The sequence below is a fragment of the Equus przewalskii genome, chromosome 23, assembly GCF_037783145.1.
Source record: "Equus przewalskii isolate Varuska chromosome 23, EquPr2, whole genome shotgun sequence".
Taxonomy (NCBI): Eukaryota; Metazoa; Chordata; class Mammalia; order Perissodactyla; family Equidae; genus Equus; species Equus przewalskii.
The window spans coordinates 1660539-1683379 of NC_091853.1; the positions used below are offsets into that span (position 1 = coordinate 1660539).

The 22841-nt window shown below is 47.3% G+C and overlaps 1 protein-coding gene across 20 annotated transcripts in view; it reads left to right on the forward strand.

Annotated features, from left to right (window-relative positions):
- Positions 1 to 22841, forward strand: part of SRGAP2 (SLIT-ROBO Rho GTPase activating protein 2) — a 236630-nt gene that overhangs the window by 155153 nt on the left and 58636 nt on the right. For all 20 annotated transcript variants that reach the window (XR_011532182.1, XM_070591415.1, XM_070591416.1 and 17 more), the window contains 3 exons: positions 7408 to 7470; positions 14969 to 15184; positions 15778 to 15906. Coding sequence is in view for 19 of the 20 variants with exons in the window: in XM_070591415.1 (XP_070447516.1) it covers positions 7408 to 7470; positions 14969 to 15184; positions 15778 to 15906 (408 nt within the window). In the remaining variant the exon portion in view is untranslated. The remainder of the gene's footprint in view (positions 1 to 7407; positions 7471 to 14968; positions 15185 to 15777; positions 15907 to 22841) is intronic.

Genomic DNA, 22841 nt, shown 5'->3' on the forward strand with positions numbered 1-22841 from the left:
CTGCATCTCACTGTCCTGCCAGGGAGTGGTTTTTTCCCAGGGCCGCCAGCGTTACTGTAGGTTACCAAGTGTGACTGCTCGTACCTTCCAGAACTTCTGGAAAAGCCGTAAGGAAATGGCTTTCAGAAACAAGTGCCCTGGAGAGGAAAGCCTGGACTTCATTAGACCAGAACTTGGAAACGGGCAGTCTGTGTCTTCTCTGACCAGGCAGTAGGGAGCCACTGCCTTTGGACGTTTAATTTATGACCCAGTTGAACCAATCCCGGTGCTGCGGCTGACAAGGATCTTTTCTGTTTGATCCACCTGGAGGATAGAGAGTGATTCTGTCCTCCTTATTTTCCTTCTGCACCTTCCCCCACCCCCCCCACCCCAGTTTCCTCCTGTCTGCGAAACACCTACTTTTTGTTTTTGCTTTTTTTTTCTTCAGGAAAACTGCATATTTCTTACAGAGTCATTGTTACTTTTGTTCTTACTGGAACTGGAGAGAACAGATTGCGCAGCAGCAGGCGTAGGAAAAAGAAAGATTCGTCTTCCCTGTGGGTTGACAGAGCCCCTCCAGTGGAGGGCTGGGCTGCGTCCTGCCTGGGGAGCAGCTTCGGGCCTGCCCAGTTCCACATACCAAGGTCATTGACGTGTCGGAGGGAGCATGCGCCGGCAGCACAGTGTGGCAGAAAGAGCACTCAAGTGGGTGTGGAGAGGGCTGGACTCTCGTATTAATAATAGCTAATGTTTATTGAACATGCTAGTTGCGAGATTCTATTTTCAGCATTTTACATGGATTATTCTTTATTATCCTATTTTATAGATGGGGAAGCTGAGGCACAGAGTGGTGAAATAATTTCCACGAGGTCATACTATTGGGCAGTGCAAGCAGGATTCAAATCCTGCTCCCAGGCCTCGTGTCTCACCCCTCCTGGTGCTGCACTTGGTCCTCGACAGGAGACGAACAGCTCCTGGCCCTGGGGAAGTCATCTCAAGTGTTTGGGCTCATCTTTGGTTGTGACCCGAGGGAGTCCATGTGGGGAACTTCCGGTGGAGTTTCCGCTTTTAATTCTCTCCATGAAGAAAACACAGCTATGTTGTTTATTCTTGTCCATGGGGTTTAAGTCTAAACTCAAATTAGATCTAATTTATTCAACAACTGATTATTTCATGGCTACTGTGTACAGAGCAGTGGGCTTGGCACCAAGGAAGACAGAAAGACGCTTTAAAAGTTAGAATCAATCTCTTTCCTTAGTTTTAGGTGGTTTATATTTTACTAGCTTCTTTTTTAGACTGAGTTCTTCAGGTAATTAAATAGGAATCTGAGAAACCAGTTGTGTTTCAGAAGGCGAATTCTGAGACAGGTATTGGGTCTCAGACTGTGTCAGGTTTCTGACATTTTCTTTTAAAATATGAGTCTTGTCACTGGGAGAGTTTCTCTACGCCCATTCACTGCTGAGATTAGTCTTTATGGTGCTGATAAGCTCAAGAGATTCCTTAAAAATGGAATGTGACCGCTTCGGGAGTCACTTATGCAGGAGCAGTATCGTTATAACCTGAAATATCTATTAGTAATTTAGGCAAATTCAAAGAAAAAGGATTTGCTATGAAATAGCTAGATTTTTTAAAATCTGATTTCTGTTTCTGGCAAGCTAGATTTGATATCTAGCTTGCTCTGGAGTTAGGTTAAAGTGTGGAAACCTCTTGGCTGAGATAGAAAAAAAAAGAATTGATCTTGAACTAGAAAACCAGCTTAAGAAATTCCATTTCTAGTAATGTCTTTGAGACCAGAAGAATTGTGTTCCGATGGGTGCAGGCATCAGATTAATGTCTGTCTTTTTCAGTAGATTGTAAACATTTTTGTTTTTCTGTGAGGAAGATTGGCTCTGAGCTAACCTCTGTGCCCATCTTTCTCTGTTGTATGTGGGACCCCACCATAGCGTGGCTTGATGAGCGGTGTGTAGGTCCACGCCCGGGATCTGAACCTGTGAACGCCAGGCCGGCCCCTAGTAGATTGTAAACTTTTGAACTGTCTGTTTGGTATACTGCTATACTCCCAGTCAGGCCTTAAGTGGTTGACACATAATAGATGTTCTGTAAATATTTGCTGATGGACTCCTGATTGCTGACTCACTAAAACCCAGCCTTTCCCCTTTGCTAAGATCCAGTTGTTGAACCTGCTTCGAAACATCCCATCAGCCGCCTTGAGAGGGCGGGTTATTTAGCTTATGTCTTAGGTGGTGGGCTCCAGTATTTAACTCACTCTTTTCTTTATTAATTTCACAATTACAGTGCACCCAGTCTTTTTAAACCTGTGTATAATGACTCATTAATGAGTCATAAAATGAATTTAGTGAGTTATGACCAACATAAAAAAATAGAAGAGAAGAGAAAAGAATAGGAAATATCAGAATGCACTGTGCATAATGAGTACTTTTATTGTAGACACACATATTATGCTGGATTGCAATTTGAAAAATGTGTGTTTTGAGCATCCTGGCCCACCCTATCTTCAGAGGGTGAAAGCACCTCAGGTGTCCCTCTTGTGGCAGCTGCCAGCCTACCTTTCTATAAAAGTTTTGCAATTCAGTATATTTGCATTTTATGCTACCTCGGGTTCCCCAGAGTTTAAGGTCGTAACTGGCGCACGGCCTTCCTACAGCCGTCCTGTGGTTTCTTAGTCAATGAGTGAATGCTGCGTATACACAAGCAGTGTGACCAAGGGGAAAGCTAGAAGTCTTTCCTGCGCTCTGACCTGCAGGATCATGCCGCCTGCACCCCCACAGCCTTGTGCTGCGAGGTGGACTGAGTTGGGTTGGAGAGAGGCCAGACACAGTGCCCACCATCACCAAGCGCTGGCCTGCTGCCGAGCAGTCTCTCCTCTCAGCCCTGTCCTCCCCACCAAAAGCAGTTCAGGCGAAGCTCCAGCTCGTGAAACTTGGGCTCTTTGAAGTGGTGAGCGAGTGCCCCTGAAACTGTCACCCTACATCTGGTGGCACTTCTCCTGCTGCCAGAGCTTCATATCGGGTTCATGTCCCTTTCCTCTGAAATCTGTAAACATAAATTCAGTTTTAAACTGGATTTTTTAACAGTTGGTCTCAGAAGCATCTTTGGGGGAGGGGTGGCAGTGCTGGTGCTGGTGGAGGGAGATATGAGCCCTTGAAAATCGGATACTTTTTGGAAAACTGCTGACACAGGCTAATCGGCAGAGAACTAAAGGACCCCACTGTTTCTACCTGCTGACAGGCTCAGCCTTGGGACAGGGCTGAAATTAGCTCTCACCACATGGCAGAGACATGCCTTCCTCATTTTTTTCCTTTCATACAAATGGGGGTGATTTTGTGGCTCTCAGATAGTACAGCTTTGAGTGTAGATAGCCAGTCAAAAACAGCTGCCCTCCCCGACTTGGAAAGCACACCAGTGCTGATCTTGATAACTGGAGAGTCAGGCGATAGGGAACCTCCCCCGATGAGGACTGGTTTTAAAACCCTGTCATAATCCGTGTTCTTTGGGAAGAGATAATAGACAAACCCATCCCAATACAAGGAAACGTATTGATCCAGAGATGAGTGACCACCTGTCCCGGCTTCCCAGACCCTGTAGCCTCGTGCTTCCTTGCGTTTCTGCTGCTGCATCCTTCCTGTGAATGAGCCGGCTTTGGAACGTGACAGTCTTGGGGAAATGAGCCTGTGCGTTTCAGTTCCGTTGTCCAATGCTGTTCTCTGTTAGAAAAGGAGGGTTCCCTACCCGTTTTGTCAGCGCACAGCCGGCGGGAGCTGTTGCAATCTCGCTGCCTTCCGATCAGCCCCACCCCAGCTGCAGGCTGAGTGGGGGCCCGTGAATCACGCTCTGGCCGCACGGCTGTGGTGAGTTTCAAAATAAAAGATCCCCGCCTGAGCGCCCCATCGCACTTCCTAGGCCGCAGAACCAGCATTGTGAACTGGGCCACATCTCTATTCTAAATTTAGGCATCTTTTTTTTTTTTCCAGGCAAAGATTACTATGCAAACATTTAAGAGAAAAACTTTGCCCAAAGTAATTTTTTCCCTCGACTTCTATTTGGTTTCCTGCAATGTTTAGATGACTCATTCTCTTCCAAGAAATTTTAAAGAAAAGAGATGCGGGCTGGGTGATAGCACACAAAGACTGCTCTGTAAATTCTCCTTTCCTCCCCGCCTAGAAACCCCTTGCTCTTTGTATAGGAAACGGAAAGACTCTACGGTCTTCGTATTCATGTATTCGGCCTCGTCAGGTTGTTCCCAGGAATAAATGTTCCCTTGTCTTTGGGTGGGGCCCCTTGTCTTTGGGTGGGGCCCCCTTGTAGCTTCCCAGCTCCGACTCCCCCTCCACAGTGGCCAGCACGGAAGCCCTGCCTGGGCCGCTGGGCCGTGCTCGCCCCCAAAGGCGCATAGTGAAGGTTTGTCACATAGAGAACGGTGGCCTTTTATCATCTGTGAAAGGAGAGGCACTGGCTGTTTCCTGCCTCTCTCCCAGTTGCTGGGGCTTTCTCGCACACTTTAACTGGGCTAGCTACACGTGTGTTCCCAGGCCAGCCCTCGACCAGAGGGGGTGGTAAGTCGCAATCACTTCAGCAGCCTGTTCAAATAAACAGGGCTAATAGTTGAGTCGGTCCTTTTCCGTGTAATCGGTACACGAAAGGAAACACCTGCCTGGGCTTAATTGCTATTTTATTGGTCATGTTTTTTCTCCCCCCCTGGCCCCCCACCCCATCCTGGGGGTGAGGGCTAAGTTGTTTAAGTCACGGATAAGCAATAGGGTAGAGGAGGAACGAGAGCTTTCTTCTGTGCCCTCTGCTGTTTATACAGAGGCGGCACTAAGGGAGGATGGGAGGCTGGCAGGGGGAGCCGGCTGGAGGCTGGAGGGCAGGGCATTTGAAAGTCATGCTCATGGTCACTTCCTGGCACTGTTGCTGACTCTGGGGCTGGTTGGTGAGTCATTTCGCCTCACTTCACCTCCGTGGACCTCTGCTGCTTCGGTGGAGCTCAGCTTTCCTCACGATGGGAAGGAGAGGCTGGTGTGTGAGATCCTAGATGACAGGCATTCCCTCTGTGGCTTCTTCCGGTGGTTAAGGGCATTGATTGAGAGACCTTTGGGAATGGTAAATTTAAGACAGGCAAGATACCCCTGAAGCCATCCATTTTGAAGAGCGTCTCGGTCCCTGAGGAGAACCTGCTCATTATCTTCTGCTCTGTGGAGTGAAGCCAACCAACTATGCGCTGAAATGTGGGTGGGGTTTGAGTCTAATATGGGCTCAAAGAAGCCAGGCAAGAGATCATGAAGCATCATAGAATGGCAGAGGCTGGAAAAGACCTTAGGAACGTTTTAGCCAAAGACGTCCATTGTATGGAAAGGAAAACAGAGGCCCAGAAACATTAACCAGGTTGTCTGAAGTTGTCTCCTCAATGGTCGAACAGCTGAGAATAGGAGAATCTTGTGATTGCTCATCCAGGGCTCTTTCCACCCCCTTCCCCACTACCAGGTGTAAAAATTCATATCTACTCACAATAAAGGTCACACATATGGTATATTCCATAATGGATTCCTTAATAGAAAAATGGTAAAGCATAAAAGAAAGATGAAAGTGACCGATAAACGTGTAAAAACAAGTTCAGGCTCACTAGAATTAAAAGACTACAAATTACGATAGGATACTGTGTCAACCTATCAAGACAAAAAAAGTGAAATAGCATTCTTATATGCTCCTGATGGTATTTTAAATTTGTACAGTTTGTCTCAAGGGCAATTTAATGGTGTAAATGAGTAGTAGTTAACTCAGCAATGTTAATTCTAGGAGAAAATATGAAAGGCGTGTGCATAGATTATGCACAAATTAATTTAATACAGCATGTTTTATCATAAAAATTTCTAAGCAAAGTAAATGTCCAAGGATAGGAGATACATCTATAGAATGTATTTTAATGTCATAGAAGAATAATACGTAGGGAAATGCTGACAACATAAGTAAGTTACGGTAAGTAACTTAAGTTACGCACGAATAACGCATGAGTAAGTTAACAGTGTGCATGATGCAATCCCAATTTCATAAGAATAATAGAAAGAGAAGATTAGAAAAATATATAACCAAGTCTAGAGTGGTGCTTTCCAATGGTAGGAATTAAGAGTTACTTTTTCTTGAGGGCTGGCCTGATGGCATTAGTGGATCAGGTCATGCACTCTGCTTTGGCAGCCCGGGGTCACAGGTTCGGATCTCAGGTGCAGACCTGTACCACTCATCAGCCATGCTGTGGTGGCGTCCCACCTACGAAATAGAGGAAGATTGGCACAAATGTTAGCTCAGGGCTGATCTTCCTCAAGCAAAAAGAGGAAGTTTAGTAACAGATGTTAGCTCAAGGCCAGTCTGGCTCACCAAAAAAAAAAAGAGTTCCTTTTTCTTTTTTGAGGTTTTCTTATTTATTACAATGAACATATATTGCTTTTGTAATCAGAAAAAATATTTTTAAAGTGATGCATCTTAAAAAAGCAAGACCTTAAATGATGATGTTTCTGACCTGCGACCTCTTCCTTTCTTTGCCTGGGACCTGAGCTGTGCCGGCGGCTGGTATTGTACCTTCTGTTAGAAGGGCTTTGGTGGTATCTGATGTTTAGTAGGAAAGAACTAAAAGGAGCTCGCAGAAGATAAAATGAGGGCGTCACCTCTCAGTGACCCATCCTTGCCAATCAGGTTTATCCCCTGCTCTCTTGAACTTGGCATAAAACACTCAGTATAGAAGGTGTGGCTCTTATTTCCTAACTGCTTCCTCATTCTTCTCTGTTTCAACTGTGCTCCGTGTAGTCAGATGCCAGCTGTGGGTGGCAGCAGCAAAGAACCTGAGAGCCACCACTGCTTAGGACTAACCAGCTAGAGACCTCTTAATGTATATCAGAATCAAGTAACATTAGCTAATCTCGCAGCCATTACTGAGGTGTCACTCCTTCCTTCTGGGAGGTTCCTATTTAGTTAGGTTCCTTGAAGTCCTTGGATGTTTATATCCTTCTTCCTATCTCATCCTATTTCACATCTTACTTCCCTCCACGATTCTCAGGAATGCTTGACTACAACTATCTGGGAAAGCTTGTTCCACCTAACAACAGTTGCTAGGTGGGATGTGGCTTTCTGGCTTGCCCTTTGGGGACCAATTGAAAAATCAAAGGCTGCAACCCATTTCCCCCCCGACATGATTGCCTTTACTAGGCTTTAGAAGGGGCACATTTCATTTTATTAAAACTCTCTGAGTAATCTGACCATAATTGGGTCTGAACAGAGTGGTTATCTGATTTGCTGGGTTAAATAATGGGCCTTAATTGAGTCTGCGTTATTTGTAGAGCCAGTGCTGCTCTTGCCCTTGGTGCCCCCCTCCTCCCTCCTTCTTTTTCCCAATTAACCTTCATTCCTCTTTCTTTGCAGAGTAAAGAAGTCGGCCAGCAGCTCCAAGATGATTTGATGAAGGTCCTGAATGAGCTCTACTCGGTAAGTCAGATGGGTTGCTGGGCTCTTTAACAAGCAGAGGGAAGCAGCATTTGGCAGCTTGTGGCCATAGTCACGTCAGCAACAGAACTGAGCTGAGGTTGAGGACAGTGCCTGGTCCCCACTGGGGTGACTCCACCCCTCTCTTTTTTCATACTCACATTTTCAAACCTGAATGAGCCAAAAAACACTTTCTCAAAGTAAGATCCCTCCTTAGTTGTGCAAGCTCCCTCTGGCTTTATATGGGGCGTAATCTCTAGAGACCAGCCAAGGCCTAGGTCACCAGGGCAGCTGACCTCCATTACTAGCAAACCAGGGACCCCGAACCTAATGGCAAGGAGCATAGCCTGCATTGCACCATTAATATGTGCTTGTTGGAAAGGATTTATTGTTCAAGGTTTTGCATCAGTTCTTGGATTGATCTACTGGTCTGAGCCCAGAGCAGGTGCTCCGGAGGGAAGCACAGAGTCCTTAATGCCCCTAATATCAGGGATCAGTTCAGGCAGAGAGAGCTTTGCATCAATTCTGTAGGGTTTTATAAAGGCCAGACCTCCATGAAGAGGCAGGCTTGGGGTTTGGAGAAGAAAGCGCGATCTGTTCTGAAGTCCCTGGGCTTCTGGCACGTGATGACTGTGGCTGATGCGTGTTCCTTCATGCGCTGGGAGGTGGTTGTTTTTCCCCCAGCCGCGTTTGGTTAATTATGATTAAAGCACACATGCACACCAAGGAAATTCCTGCTGCCACACAGGGACTATTTCTGTTGTCCAGCTAAAGCCTTTCAGGGCTCTGTTCTGCAGCTGGGCTGTGCCAGGCCTTTGTGTCATTCTCCAGGGTTGCCCCATCCTGTTTTGGAGGTGAAATTGAATTCCTCTGTTTACTTGCTTATTCACTGCACTTTTTCTTTCTTTCTTTTTTTAAATTCACAGGAAGACAGGCAGTGGTGACATGCACCGCAGGCATTTGGGATCACAGAATTCCATGTTCTTGATCCAAAGGCCGAGGTGTGGCCGTTTTGTCATGGCAACTGTTAAGCAAGTAAATAGGGTAAAGCAGTCATCAGACTTGTCTCCAGCGACGCTCAGTGTGTTTGGAATTTCTGCTCTATGACTCTTCTGCTCTGAAGCCAAGTAGATAGATAGTACCCTTTGGTTCAGCTCCCAAGTTTTCATTTCTTTCAAATGAAGTTAAGGCTTTTTAAAAATAGAAGCACGTTGCTGTGAACCATTTTCAGACTGGATGAGTTTCCTCAGCTCCCTTGTCTTTTTAATGCTTTACTTCTGCTCTTTATTTTTAGAGCATCTTCTAGTCACCAAGAAGAGCTATTATTACTCCTTTCTCCTGGCAAAGAATATACTAAGATAGAAAATGATACGTTTAGTTATTAAATGAATCCTTTTATTTATTGTATTTTATTTGGGCCTCTGCTATTTGCTGTTTCTTGGGAGAAGTAAGTTGGATAACCAGCAAGCCCCAAACCAACTCAAATCTAGTGTGCCACTTCTGCAGCAGGTCCCGAGGAGCAGAGGAAGAGCAGTGTCTAGGGATCTGTGAGCTTTCCTCAGAGTCCTAGATCTCTTAATATGCCATGAGTTAAAAAAGAAAGTAAGTGAACATGTATGCTTTGTGTTGGAGTGAGGAAGAGGCCCTGGAGCTTGCTGCCCTCATGGGAGGAGGGCCGAGCCGGCACCTGTGCCTGCAGCCGTCAGGCATCCAGTGCTGGCCAGTGCCTTACTGGCCACGGCGAGGCCACAGTCAATGCAGAGCATAGAGCCTTCCCACCAGGGTGCAAGCTCAGAATTGGCTGGGTGTGATGTTGCCTACGACGCGAATTGGTACACACGTAATCTGTTCAAGGCCAAAATAAAAATTTGACGTTTTCCTCTAGTAGGCAATGGGAATTTTTTTAAAAAAAAGAGAGAACATTGGAAAGTTCCAAAGAAGGCAGAATAGTCTAGTGTGGTCATTCTCAAGCAGGTGATTTTTTCCCCCAATGGGACATTTAGAAATGTCTGCAGACATTTTTGGTTGTCACAGCTGGGGTGGGAGGTACTAGAGATCAGGAAGTGATGAACATCTTACAATGCAGAGGAGGCCCCACAACAGAGAATTATCTGGCCTAACATGTCAGAAGTACGAAGACTGAAAAACTCTTGTGTGGTGACTGGCGTCTCCTGAGTTAGACAACCCAGATCCTACCTGGTCCACCACTGTCTCTGTGATCTCGGGGACACTCCTGACCTCTGTAACTCAGGTCTCCACACACTCCGTGTACTGCTATCTCCAAACCCTGAGGGGTGGGGGGCTTGGGGGAGTCATACTTCCTGAAATATCAGACTACAGTCAGGGGTCAAATGAGTTTGCAGATTCGACAGACCATTAGAAAGTGTAGAGAGTAGAGTTATGAGTTGTTTCTTCTGGAGGGTGACATAAGTGCAGGACTGGTCTGAATAAGATACTGTGGCTTTAGGGTAACTGCCCCGGTTTGCCCAGGACTGAAGGGTTTCCTGGGACATGAGACTTTCAGTGCTGAACCTAGGAGAGCCCGGGGAAACCAGGATGATTGGCCTCCTACACGGGACAATGGTTTTATCAAGTAGAAACTTGGGAGTGGTGCATGCTGGCTTTGGGCAACTACTTGTTGTATCTACTCTCTCTCTGTCTCTCGGAGCAGTTAAGAAGAGAACAAGGGAGAGCTTCTTGTAAGGAGCCTCCCCCTTATTTTCTCTTCTGGAAGGTGGGGGTGGGGGGCCTCTTGTTTCAGTGAGCCAATAGGCAGTGACTTGTGGGCATGGGATAAAGGAAACTAAGGATACGAGGAACCCCCCATATTCAGCGATCTTCTTACCCGCAAATACTTCTTTTTGGGAGACTGATTACCCCAGGATTGGCAATTTAAGTACTTTTGAGCCTTGATGATCCAAGGGGCAGGGCCCAGGTGTTCCCAAATAGAGATGCCTTTGGGCAAGAGGCCCAGACTCTCCGTGCGTGGCAGCTGCCCCTCTGTGCCTTCCTCTTTGCTGCCCGAAGGGCCTTTGATTTCTCCGACTTGGATTCTGTGCCAGGGGCTCTTCCCGCAGCTGCTGTGCAGAGAGCAGTCCCAGGGAGCGTTCCCTCCACTTGCTTTTCCCCCATCATGAGCGATGGTTTGTAGGCCATAGCGTCAGCGGTTCTCGTTTTCTGACTGATATCCAGGAATTCCTTTGAAGTCAGACCACACTGCTTCACAAAGAACTCTGGAATCCTCTGCCTCAGTTGTACTTGGAGGCTTTATCTGGAAAAACCCAGCAGGCCCCCACAGGAAGGAGTGTATGTGGGGGCACTGAAGCCCCGTGGATCGGCTGAGTAGGAAGAGTCAAGGAAGCCCTGGAATTGAGAAAGACAGGTGTTGAGACACTGGGCTCTTGTTGCCCCAGAGGTTTTCTACTTCTCTTCTCCCCCTGAATATGTCCCCTTGATTTGGTGCAGCAGCTGTCCGCGTGCAGAGCTGCTTCCGACTGGTATGTAGCACCTGCCTCCTTGAAACAATGTCAGTTAAGTCCCCCAACTCTGCTTCCCCATTTGTCTCCAGCTCTAGGCACCAGGGCTACAAATGTGAGATGTCCCCAAACTCAAGGCATTTAGTGGTAATAAAAGAGACAGAAGAGTAAAGCAGCAAGTGAAATATGAGGTTGATAGCTCCTGTGCATGTGTGCACGTAGGAGCGGCAGGAGGTCAGGCTCCCTGGAGAGACATTTGAATTGGATTTTAATTGCCAAGAGCTCTTTTATTGCTCTCTAAATGTTCCTTTTTTGTTGCCTCCTGCTCTTGTTTCATGATGCAGTGTCTTTTCATTTCTCATTGATCTCTCTAGGGATGTTACAGATGGATTGTTTTTGAAGTTTTCTTCTCTTCAGTATACTTTCTGTTTCCTCTAAATTGCTTGTTTTGGTTTTGGTCTTTCACATTAGATGTTTTCCCTAAATGTCTGCTGATCTTTAGCTGCCTACTCACATTTTCAAGTGAAGCACAGAGAAGCTGATTGGAAGTTCTGTGTCCACCGTGGCCTTCGCTATAGGGTGATCTGTCTGGGCGCTGTGTCCTTGAGGAAGCCCTATATCCGTATTCCCAGGTCTTTTATCCTAGATGGTCAGATTCCCCAGAGAAGGCTCTTCTGAACTTTTGGCTCTGTCTGGGGGCCGAGTGGTGAAGAGGCCTGGGCCGTCTCAACATTCACTGTAGGGTTTCCGGCTGATCCGCCTGAGCCCGTCCGCGCTCGCGCTCGCTGAGAGCGGTCCTCCAGTCGTCCACCACGGTGGGGACGGACGGACTCTGGGAGTCTCACTGTTCTCGGGCTTTCAGTACTTTCTCTCGTTTTTAGCTCCGTCTTCATCCACCACCACCACTGTCTCTTCGGGCATCTGTGAGGGAAACCTGGCTGCTTCTTGGATCGCCCCGCTTTTGGTTGAGGATCCAGTCCGTCAGCTAATACTTGCTTCCGTGCTTCTCAGCTTCCGCTTTCATTGTTTTGTTTTTTTCAGTTTATACCTAAAAAATAATAATTATAATAAAAACTCTTTCTATTATTTTATTGTGGCTTGTGGAGGAAGCAGAGCTGAAGGCATGAATTCAGTGTCTCGTTTTTCGAAGTGGTGTGCATCCTCTTCACAGACCTGCCAGTTTACAGTTCCGGGTTTTCCCTTGTCGGCATTTGACTCGCTGTGTCTGCTTCTCTGGGTGCTAGCTTGGCTCTCCCGTTTCTGTTTCCTATTCCAAATTGCTTCGACATCACTTATTCAAGCTTCAGCCTCTGGATACCTCAGTGTGCCTTGAGCTGGAGGACACTGGTAGTGCTTCTCCTGTATTTCCGCAGAGAGAGATCCAGGGTCATTGCGTCACATTGATTGTAAACCCACCGCTGTGTACATGATACGCTTCCCAACTGTGGAGAAGAAAACACAAAAGAAGTGGTGCTTACCCTTGAGAATTTATAGTTTCTTAGATGAGGTAGTGTTTTACTCTTTTAAAGAGAGTTCTGTAGGTGAAAGGAACACTATAAATTATTGCTCTTTATCACTTCATCTGTTGTCTGTTGGCACTATTCTTTTGAGCTCCTTCTTGTCTCTCATGTCCGTTCATAGCGTTACCTCTTCATTACGCACCTTCTTGAAATAGAAAATCACTTTCTTAAAAATCATTCACTGGGGCTAGCCCGGTGGCGCAGCAGTTAAGTTTGCACGTTCCGCTTCTCGGTGGCCCGGGGTTCACCAGTTCGGATCCTGGGTGTGCACATGGCACCGCTTGGCAAGCCATGCTGTGGTAGGCGTCCCATGTATAAAATAGAGGAAGATGGGCACAGATGTTAGCTCAGGGCCAGTCTTCCTCAGCAAAAAGAGTAGGATTGGCAGTAGTTAGCTCAGGGCTAATCTTCCTCAAAAAAAAAAAAAATCATTCACTTTTATAACTGTTTACTGGAGCTTTTGACTCCCTTGGTCACCTTCAGGTGAATGTCTACTTTCTTCAGCCAGGGTAGCAGATGCTTCTTTCTCCCTTAGTCAGTCTGGAAAGCTGGAGAACTGTTTAAATTACTTAGAAAGGTTTCTAACGCTGTTGGTTGTTAAATATCACTGTTCCTATGTAGGGAATACACAGAGGAGATCTTATACTTATGGAAAATGATGTCAGGTTCAGGATAACGTGAAACTGATTTAAAACATCCTGCACCCAAAAGGAGACATAATTGAAACTCTCATCTACTTTGGTTTTGTCATGTCCCAATATTCTTTATTCCTTCCTCCCCCTCCAGCTGGTCCTAAGGGCTGAGTATACCCACAGAGTCCTCTAACCCAGGATTTCTCAACCTCAGCACTATTGATGTTTGGGGCCGGATAATTCTCTGTAGTGGGTGCTGACCTGTGTGTAGGATGTTTAGCAGCATCCCTGGCTTCTACCCACCAGATGCCAGTAGCAAGCTCCAAGTTGTGACCATCAAAAATGTTTCCAGACATTGCCACATGTGCCCTGGGGGTCAAATTAACCCCCAGTTGAGACCACTGCTCTAAGTCCAGTCCATAAAGGAAAGGAGTTTCTCTTTTTGAGCCTCTCTTGACTGAAACTCACCTTTCCTCCCAACTAATCCCGCTCTGGGCCTGTGCAGAGGACAGACACTGGTGCTTGGTGGCTGAGAGTGTGGACCTTGGAGTCTGATAAACCTGGGTTTGAATCCTGATTCTGCCATTTACTAGCTGTATGACCTTGGGTGTGACGGTTAATCTCTTTGAGCCTCAGTTTCCTCATCTTTAAAAGTGGAAATAGCAACATGCCCGTATGGAGCTGCTGTGACGACTAAAGGAGGTGCTGTGTGAAGCCCCGACACAGCCTGCAGGAAGTGATCATTGTCGTCAGTCCCCCAGACACCCCCAGTGCCTGCACTCTCTAATCCTCCCTCTCAAAGAAATGCCGTGGCATCAAGATGCCAGCGCTCTTGAACTTCAGCTCGCTTGGTTTGTTACCAAGCATTTTTCATTCTCAGGTAGGAGCTGGAGGTGCCCTGGGTGGGAACAGAAAGCTCCAGCAGGGGAGAGCCGGCCCTTGTGGCTGGAAGTAGTGCGCTGGGGAGGACTGGAGACAGACGCAGCTTCCGGGCTTCCCGGCCTCCGCCTTGAGAGAAGGGGTTGAGTCCCAGACAGTTGCTTCGATGGGAGATTGAAGGATTGTATCCCTCGCCTTTTGTACTTCTCCCTCCCTGTGGCCACTCCAGTTTCACTTGCTGTGGATTGTCCTCCTCCTCAGGCTCTTCCCTGAATTGTTGTGCAGGTTCACAGTCTTCATAGTGTTGTTCTAGATCACAGGATTGCTACAAGGTGAAATCAGAAAATGCATGTGTGGCACTTGCCACAAAGCCAGGGTTCCACCACGTGCTCAGTGAATGGCATCTGCCCTTCTTTGCCGCTGCTGTTCCAGTTGCTGTGAGAGAGGGCGTCTGATGTGCACAGAGCAGACCAGGCGGGCCCCAGAGTGCCCGGCCAGTAGGAAGAGCTTTGGGAGCCTTTCCTCTTCCCATTTTGTATCTGGCAGGTGCACAGAGTGTAGGCACCCCTCAGGCTGTGCTGCCCTCTTCAGGGTTCCTAACCAGCCCAGGAAGGCTTTGCTCTTGGGATCTGAGCGGTGGTGGGGTATCCTGTCTTTGATATTGTGAAGTGACTGAGCAATAGAAATTACTTGGCCAATATAAAAGAATAATGATTACAAATGTTAATAAACAGAAGTAGATGATACATGATGGAAGACATGAAGTCATTTTAATAATAAGACATGTTGGCTCAGTTCAAATACTGCTTTCCTGTGCTTTGCAGGGGTCTTAAATAGAATGTTTGCTGAACCAAACGCTTAGGAATTTTCCCCTTAAGAGTATGAGGACATTGCTTCCTGGGGGAGAGGTCCAGCTGAGTCTGTTAGTCTGTAAAGCAGAGAATTGACCCCCTTGGCTTGACCACTGGGGGTGGGGGTGGGGTGTGTCTTGCAGGTCATGAAGACATATCACATGTACAATGCCGACAGCATCAGTGCTCAGAGCAAGCTAAAGGAGGCGGAGAAGCAGGAGGAGAAGCAAATTGGCAAATCGGTAAAGCAGGAGGACCGGCAGACCCCGCGCTCCCCCGACTCCACGTCCAACGTCCGCATTGAGGAGAAGCATGTCCGGAGGAGCTCAGTGAAGAAGATTGAGAAGATGAAGGAGAAGGTGCGTACTCTCGGCGCCGTCGGGTCGGGGAGCCGGGCTCCGGAAGTCAGGACTGATAGGAATTTTCCAGTAGGTGCCAGGAAGAGCAGAGCAAGGAATCTCTGGGTTCCTGTAGTGCCTAATGACCAAAAGTGAGTCCTTGCTATCTACTGCAGAAGAAATCCTGGGTATGGGAAGAACTTGGCCATGTGGGCTCCCGGTTTTTCACCTAGCAGATAAATCAGAAACCTAGCCACCTTTCTCGAGCCTGGAGGGGGACTGTAGACCTAGGGTTTGGCTTCAGATGTCAGGTGTTCAGGGCAGATGTCGTGACACCTCCTTTGTGGGGGTGGTGCCAGGACGGAGAATGGTATTTGCAGATAGAACTAAATTGGGACACGCATCCAAAGTAGGGAGCTCATTAACCTTTCCTGGATTGATCTACATTATGCCCTTGAATCTCATTAAACAGAATTAGAACCCAATTTAAGGCAGACGTGCATAGGGAGTAGCAGCACAATTGTGGTTCTTGAATGTACTGTACTTTCATCTTTTAGAGAACAATCTCCCTTTTAAAAAAAAAAAAGTAAAATTAACTTCTGTTCCCTTTTCAGCGCCAAGCCAAGTACACGGAGAATAAACTGAAGGCCATTAAAGCCCGGAATGAGTACTTACTGGCTTTGGAGGCAACCAACGCGTCTGTCTTCAAGTACTACATCCACGACCTGTCCGACCTTATTGATGTAAGTGCTTAAAGCCGGAGGCCCAAGAGCCCCTCTTGCCTGGTTTCTGAGATGTGGTTAGGCGTTCTCCGGTCGTGCTGCTCAGCATCTCGGGGCATTTTGAGAACAGTTATGAAGGTGGTAGCCATGATCGGTCAGGGCTCGCCAGGGCCCAGGGCCCAGGTGAAGCTGTGTACGCTCTATCTCATTCAGTCTTCACTGAAATCCTGAAGGAAAGAGGGCATTATTATCAATTTTACAGAGTAAAAATCAGAGAGTTTAGATGACTTGCCCAGAGTCAGGTAATAAGTGACAGGCAAAATTTGCATCCAGGTCTGGATACTAAAACCGTGCTCATAACTACTAGGTTCTTCTGGAAAGAAGAAATATTCCCAGGAAGTATTCGCTTCCATCAGCTACTTGCACACAGAAGGAGTGGCAAGAGCTCAAAGGTTAGAATGCGATGCCTCACCTTCACTAGTGCTTAACATTCGTCGGCATTGGCTCGTTTGACTGTCATAGCACCCTTTTGTATTGGTATTACCGACCCCAGTTTGTAGATGAGGAATCTATGGGTCAAGAGGGTACCTGCTTAAAGTCACAGTGCAAATTAGGGCCCTGGCCAGGAGGTATCCAGATGCCCCTGACGTCTGGCCTGTGCTTTTTGGTATGTGGTGCAAAGATGTTGAGAGAAGCAGGAGAGCAGGCCCATGTGTTTTGCATGGGGCAGGCACAAGGGCTGAGCTTTCTGTCCTTGGCCTTTCGTCAGCTTTGCCCTTGTTTCTCTGGCCGCTTCCCCTCAAACCTTCGAGTTGAGTCTTGCAATCCCCCTCACCTGCAGGCCCCAGTCTGACCCAGATCCTGAGCCGGTCCTGGCTGAAGCTGCATACATACACCCTTTCTCGCCTCTCCCTCCTGTCGTCAGTGAGGGGTCTGGAGCCAGCTGACTGAGCATCAGCACCCCAGTCTCCAGGGCTTCAGGTGTCTCCCGGCTCATCTCCTCTCTGAGCCCTGACATTTGCCTCTGGCTTCAGCGGGTGGCCAGACCTTGCATGCTTGCCTGCCTTGGTTTCTCCACGAACAAACCTGCCCCACTTCACAATGTCATGTGGGGTTCTGCTCTGAGATTCGTTGTTACATAACTGGGTAACATGGGGCTTCTCACTGAAATGTTTTGGAGTTCTGCTTGGTCTCCCCTCTCCCCCGCCTCTCTCTGGCAAATAAGGATTGGACTACATCATTGATGTGTAGATCTGACCTCACATCAGAGTTGCTTGGGGAACTTTTCAGAAATATGGCTTGCTGTCTCCCTTCAGCCGGGGATTTTTGATTCAGTAGGCTCCAGCCTCTTGATGCCCTCTGAGTCTCTGTCTCACTGGTAAGAGGAGCCCTGATCCGGTCCAGGCACCTCCCTGTCCTCTCTGCTTGTTGACGCCAACCTGAACATTGTCCTGCAGTGGAGGTCAGAGCCCTGAGCAGGATCTTTTCTCCTCAGACGAGCAGTTCCTCACTGCTGGGAGAGAGGCCAGTTTTCAGCATGGGGAGGGAGTCCACTCTTTCTTATGCTCCCTTACATTCAGTAAAAAATCAGACTGTGCAGGATGCTACACCTCTTTTTGTTTTTTTTTTAGGAAGATTAGGCCTGAGCTAACTACTGGCACCATTCCTCCTCTTTTTGCTGAGGAAGACTGGCCCTGAGCTAACATCTGTGCCCATCTTCCTCTATTTTATACGTGGGACGCCTGCCACAGCATGGCTTGATGAGCGGTGCCGTGTCCGCACCCGGGATCCGAAACGGCGAAGCCTGGGTTGCCGAAGCGGAACATGCGCACTTTAACTGCCCCGCCACCGGGCCGGCCCCAGCACACCTCTTTTGCTGGTTGGTCCTATTCTCTTTCTTTTGCCCCCAGGGCAGCTTGCCAGCTCCTTTCACTAAATGCTGACCTCAGGGGAAGAGAGAGACCACTGCTGTGTCAGTCACTGCCTTTACCATCCGTAGACCCTCCGCCAGATGTGAGAAGGTGTTTTAAAATCAGTCAAGAAGCAAGTTATTTTGCACCTTATTCTCATCATTTGAAAAAAAAGTTTGGGGCTGGCCCAGCAGAGTAGTAGTTAAGTTCACATGTGCTACTTCAGTGGCCCAGGGTTCACAGGTTTGGATCTCCAGCACAGACCTACACACCGCTCTTTAAGCCATGCTGTGGCAGCATCCCACATACAAGAGAGAGGAAGATTGGCACAAATGTTAGCTCAGCGACAGTCTTCCTCAAGCAAAAAGAGGAAGGTTGGCAACAGATGTTAGCTCAGGGCCAATCTTACTCAAAAAAAAAAAAGTATTTTAAGAGCCTGTGTTCACAGGCTGCCTTGTGAAGTGCCATGGAAAAGAAGTCTGCCAGCCTCCTTAGTACTCAGCCAGGGCGTGGCTCTAGGTTTCTGTGAGCAAGTCCACATTGGCAGCATTCTAAGCCACACAGATAGTAAAATTGCTCTTGTTTTATTTTGTTTTTTTGTTGTTTTTCTTCTTTTCGTTTTTCCTGAGGTGAAGACAGATTAATTACTCTTAAAAAAGAAAAAGGATGATAACATTATTCTGCTCTACAAATGTTGACTAAATATTTGTTTGGGATGAGACTTTGTGCTCAACATGAGGAGTGCAAAAGGAATCAAATAGTCATTGCCCTGTAGGTGTTTGTACACATGCAGACAGGTGACCTCTACGTCTCTGGCTAACTGCAGCCCAGAAGGTGAGCACACGTCTCCAACACAGTGTTTTTCAGACCATAGGTCATGATCCCTTAGTGGAGTCATGAAATCACTTTTATGGGCTTGATTTACTTTTTTTAAATGAATAGACTAGAATCGAACAGACTAGAACAGAATAGGAAAGAAAATAGCAGGGGGCATCACACTGTAGGGTTAAGCTTTATTTTGTGAAACTGTTGTTAAGTGTGTATACATTCTTGCACACTCATGGGTATGTGCATGTGCGTGTGCGTATGACTGTATAAGATATATTTCTCACTGTGAGTTGGAAGTCAAAAAAAGTGTGAGAGCCACTGCACTAGGAACAGAGGAAGGTCTTTTAGTCTCCTCCGTAAGCTCCTTGAGGCCAGGAGCAAAGTCTTCTCTTTGCCTTGATACATACGTACACACACGTATAGTGCTTAGTACATAGTTGAGCACATGGTATGTTCATTGAAGGAAGAAAGGAATAGAAGGAGGAGGAAGAGGATGATTTTTCAAGCCAAAATTTTTTTGCTTTTGTTGCCTTTTAATACTATTTTAATTGGGATGTAACTTACATACAGTGTCTGAACTTTTGTTAGTTTCAAGAGTTGTCGTAAATTCAGACACCCCTGTAACCCACATCTCTAGCAAGATATAGAAGATGTCCACCACCTCAGAAAGTTCCTTTTTTCTCTTCCTGGTCAATCCCCCGCCCAAGGCACCCACTGTGCCTTGATTTCTTTCACCATAGATTAGTTTTGCCTGTTGCAGAACTTCACAAAGGTGGGACTCATAGACAGTGTATACTTTTTGTACCTGGCTCCTTTTGCCCAGCATGATATTTTTGAGCTTCATCCATGTTATTGCACCTCTCAGTAGTTTCTTCCTTTTTCTTGCTGATCTGTGGAGTAAAAATGGCCAAAAGGACGCTTTGGGCAGTGAACCAACAGTTAGAGCAGAAGTGAGTGGGGAGCCTGGGTACCTTGGCATTCTGATCTTGACAGTATCCAGAACTTGCTTTAAGACATGGGACGAATCTTGTTCCAATCTATTGCCATCTGTGTTATGTACACTCTTCTGCCTCCTTCCTGGTGGTGTTGGAGCTTAACGTGTGCTCAAGGTATTGCAGATAAGTGAGAATAAGTTATTTTTGTTGATGCCAGTACATTGACTTGTACAAGGACTAGCCTTTGACTTCTTTTTATAAGACAGTATAAGATTTAAACTTGGACTGTGGGAATCCACATGAGGCATCTGACACACACACCAGGAAAACCTTGACTTCAGTCCAAAAAGACATTCTGAGCAGACTTGATAGAGTCTAAGAACCGTGGGCTCGTTGGAATGTGACTTTCCTCCCCTGTGCTCCCGTGGCTGTCTCCATCCAGGAGCAGATGGATGAATGAAGAACAGGGCGTTATCCTCACGCGTAGCTGGAGTGTGTGAGTGCTCTGTACGTGGGGAGAAAATCTGTGACAGTGTGTGTACCCAAGTCGGGCGGGGGAGCTCGGCTTTCTCAGGAGGAAATTACATATAAAGGGCAGTTATTTTTCTCTTCTGTGTGGACTTGAAGAGGGGGTTAGGAAACACCCACATATTTTTTTAGGCCTTCTCTAGAGTCTGTGGGGGGGGATATCAGCTAGTAAAGGGTTAATGAGCTGTCAACTCAAGTCCTCACACATCTGGATGGGCTATCATTAAATTCTTATAAAAATTTGATTTCCCCTGAGAGAGTTTTCATCAAACATTTATATAACCCAGAAATGGCCAGGGGAGCCCGGCGTGGTCACAGAACTCATCAGAAGCCATGGAAAGCATACTTTGTCCCCATTGTGAGCAAAATGATGTTGTGCCTCTACTCACTGGGATTCTCCTGGGAACACAGATGGAATATTCAAATCTCGTTTACCTACCTTGCCAGAAATTGCTTCTTTGCTAAAGCTGCAGTTTCCAGCTGTTGGCCCTGCAGATCTGTGTCTAGCTAAGGCTCTAGAAAACCAATTCTCAGTCTCCGTGGTTGATGGAGGCGGGAAGGAGCCAGAGGGCACGTTGTGAGTCAGACCTCCCTCACTGGCACAGAGAAGCTATAGAAGAGCCCTGTCACAGAGGTAGTGAGCCAGCCCGAGAGAGCTCCCCGCCTGTCAGAGCTGTACAGAGTAAGCACAGCAAAAGGCTTCAGGGGCCACATCTACCCACTTGACTTAGATCAGTGTTCAGCCCAAGTGGATTATTTCCTGACAGGCTACAATCTGTACTTCTGGCAGCAATTAATCAACTGATGTTTATTAAATGCCTGCTGTGAGCAAGGCCTAATGGTGAGGGACACAAAGAAGGAATGACACTGGCCCTGCCCGCCTTGAAGTTTGCCTTCTCGTTGGGGTGATATGAAATGGCGAGTCACAGAATAGAGAGTGTTCTGTGTCACATGGGGGCTGCAGATGAGTGTTGTTCTGAGTGGGCGTCAAGATCAATATATGCCAGGGGTGCAGGACTGGCTGGCTTCCCTGAGGCCGGGGATTTGGTTTGAATCTTGAAGATTGGGTCCAATTCTAACAAGTGAGAGGAGTGGGAGACGTTTCAAGCAGAGAGAATGCTGGCAGCTGGAGGGCAGAGGTCAATGGATTTGGGAATATTGATGATTGGGGTTTGGTAAGTGTCTGAGTGGGGCCAGATATATGTACATTTGTTGCCTGTTATCAGCCTCACAACAACCTCTGAGGCTGATGTTGTCTCCATCTGAGGCTCAGAGAGGTTAGGTAGCTTGCTCACAGTCACACAGCTGATTTGAGGCTACATTTTTCCAGTACTCGACCCTAAACAGACAGTATGTCATTGGATTAGAGCAGAAGAGTCTAAAGAAGATAGAGGGAGAGGATGTTAGGCAGTCAGACTGAAGACAGATTCCAGTTTGTTCTGGCTGTTAACCTTGCTTAACGTCACTAAGCCTCAGCTTTCTAGCCTGGAAAATTAAGATGATACCAACCTCATTGGGGTTGTTATGAGGATTAAAATGTAGATGTACGTAAAGCACTTAGCATGCTGCCTGGCGTATAGTAAGCACACTTAGTAAATAGGGGCATTTTTAAATTTCCAAACTGAGGACTTGCCTTTAGAAAAAAATGAGAGCTATTACAGTTTCTTCAGCAGGGGAGTGGCGTAATAAAAGCCTTATTTAGGACAGTAAGGTAGACAGCACTGGTGTGAGATGGTAAGGATGGGAATTAGAGTAGAGGCAGTGAGAATGGAGAGGAATGGGGAGGTACCAAAAATATGTCAAGGTTCTGAGGAGCGCCCTGCCTCCCCCTCATTCTCTCCTGCACTGAAATCACACACGCACGCCCCTGCTCAGCCCTGTGGGCGGTGTGACTTCTGTTCATTAGATTTACAGGCATAGGGTTCATCATCAGGGTCTACACGGAGCTAGTCAGGAAAGTTTACAGGTTCAAGGACAGCCTGGGTAGACCAGTATCTCCCGGGGAGGGGGCCCTGCACGTGCAGCCTCCCAATCAGCTGCTTTTGTCTAGCTTCCATTTGCTCTTCACTCCCAACTGAATTTAATGTCTCTCCATCCTCCGCCTGGAGTTAGGCTGTAACTGCTGTGCTTCCGCTGCAGCCAGGCACCTGCCAGAGCCTGTTGGCGCTGGACCCAGAGCCCCACCCGGCAGGCACTCTGTCGCTGAGCTTCTCGTCAGATGCTGGGAGGAGCAGGCTCGTCACGTGCTTTTGCTTCCCCAGTAGCGGCCGCTTCCAGTGTGCTCGTGATGAGGGAGAAAGCTGGGGGAAGAGTTAATTTGATGCCTGCTTATGGAATGAAATGGCACTGAGACAGGCGGTCTTACTCTCTCCATGGATTCTTCTCTGGCGTTTCTTCTCAGGTGCTGGATCTCAAAGCTGCTTAAGCAGTAGAGAGGAGAGTGGATGGCCGAGGAATTTGGATCTTTGCTTCCTTTGGGAGGGCTGGGGAGTATTGTCATAGAGTTAGGGAATGCCATGGCTAAGGAGAGCCGTAGGAATTACATTTAGTTCGAGTATTTTAGACGTTTTCTCTAGCAGAAGAATTCTTTCTTCAAACCAGACCTTACATAGAATCCCAATATATTAAATAGAAAACAGAGCAGAGCTGGTTTGGTTGAAGCAGGGCTAGGAGGCTCCAAGTCCTACTAGTTGGGCTGCTCTTTTACCCCCTTCCCGAGAGCAGCCTGAGCGGCGGCACGGAGCCTCAGCGTTCT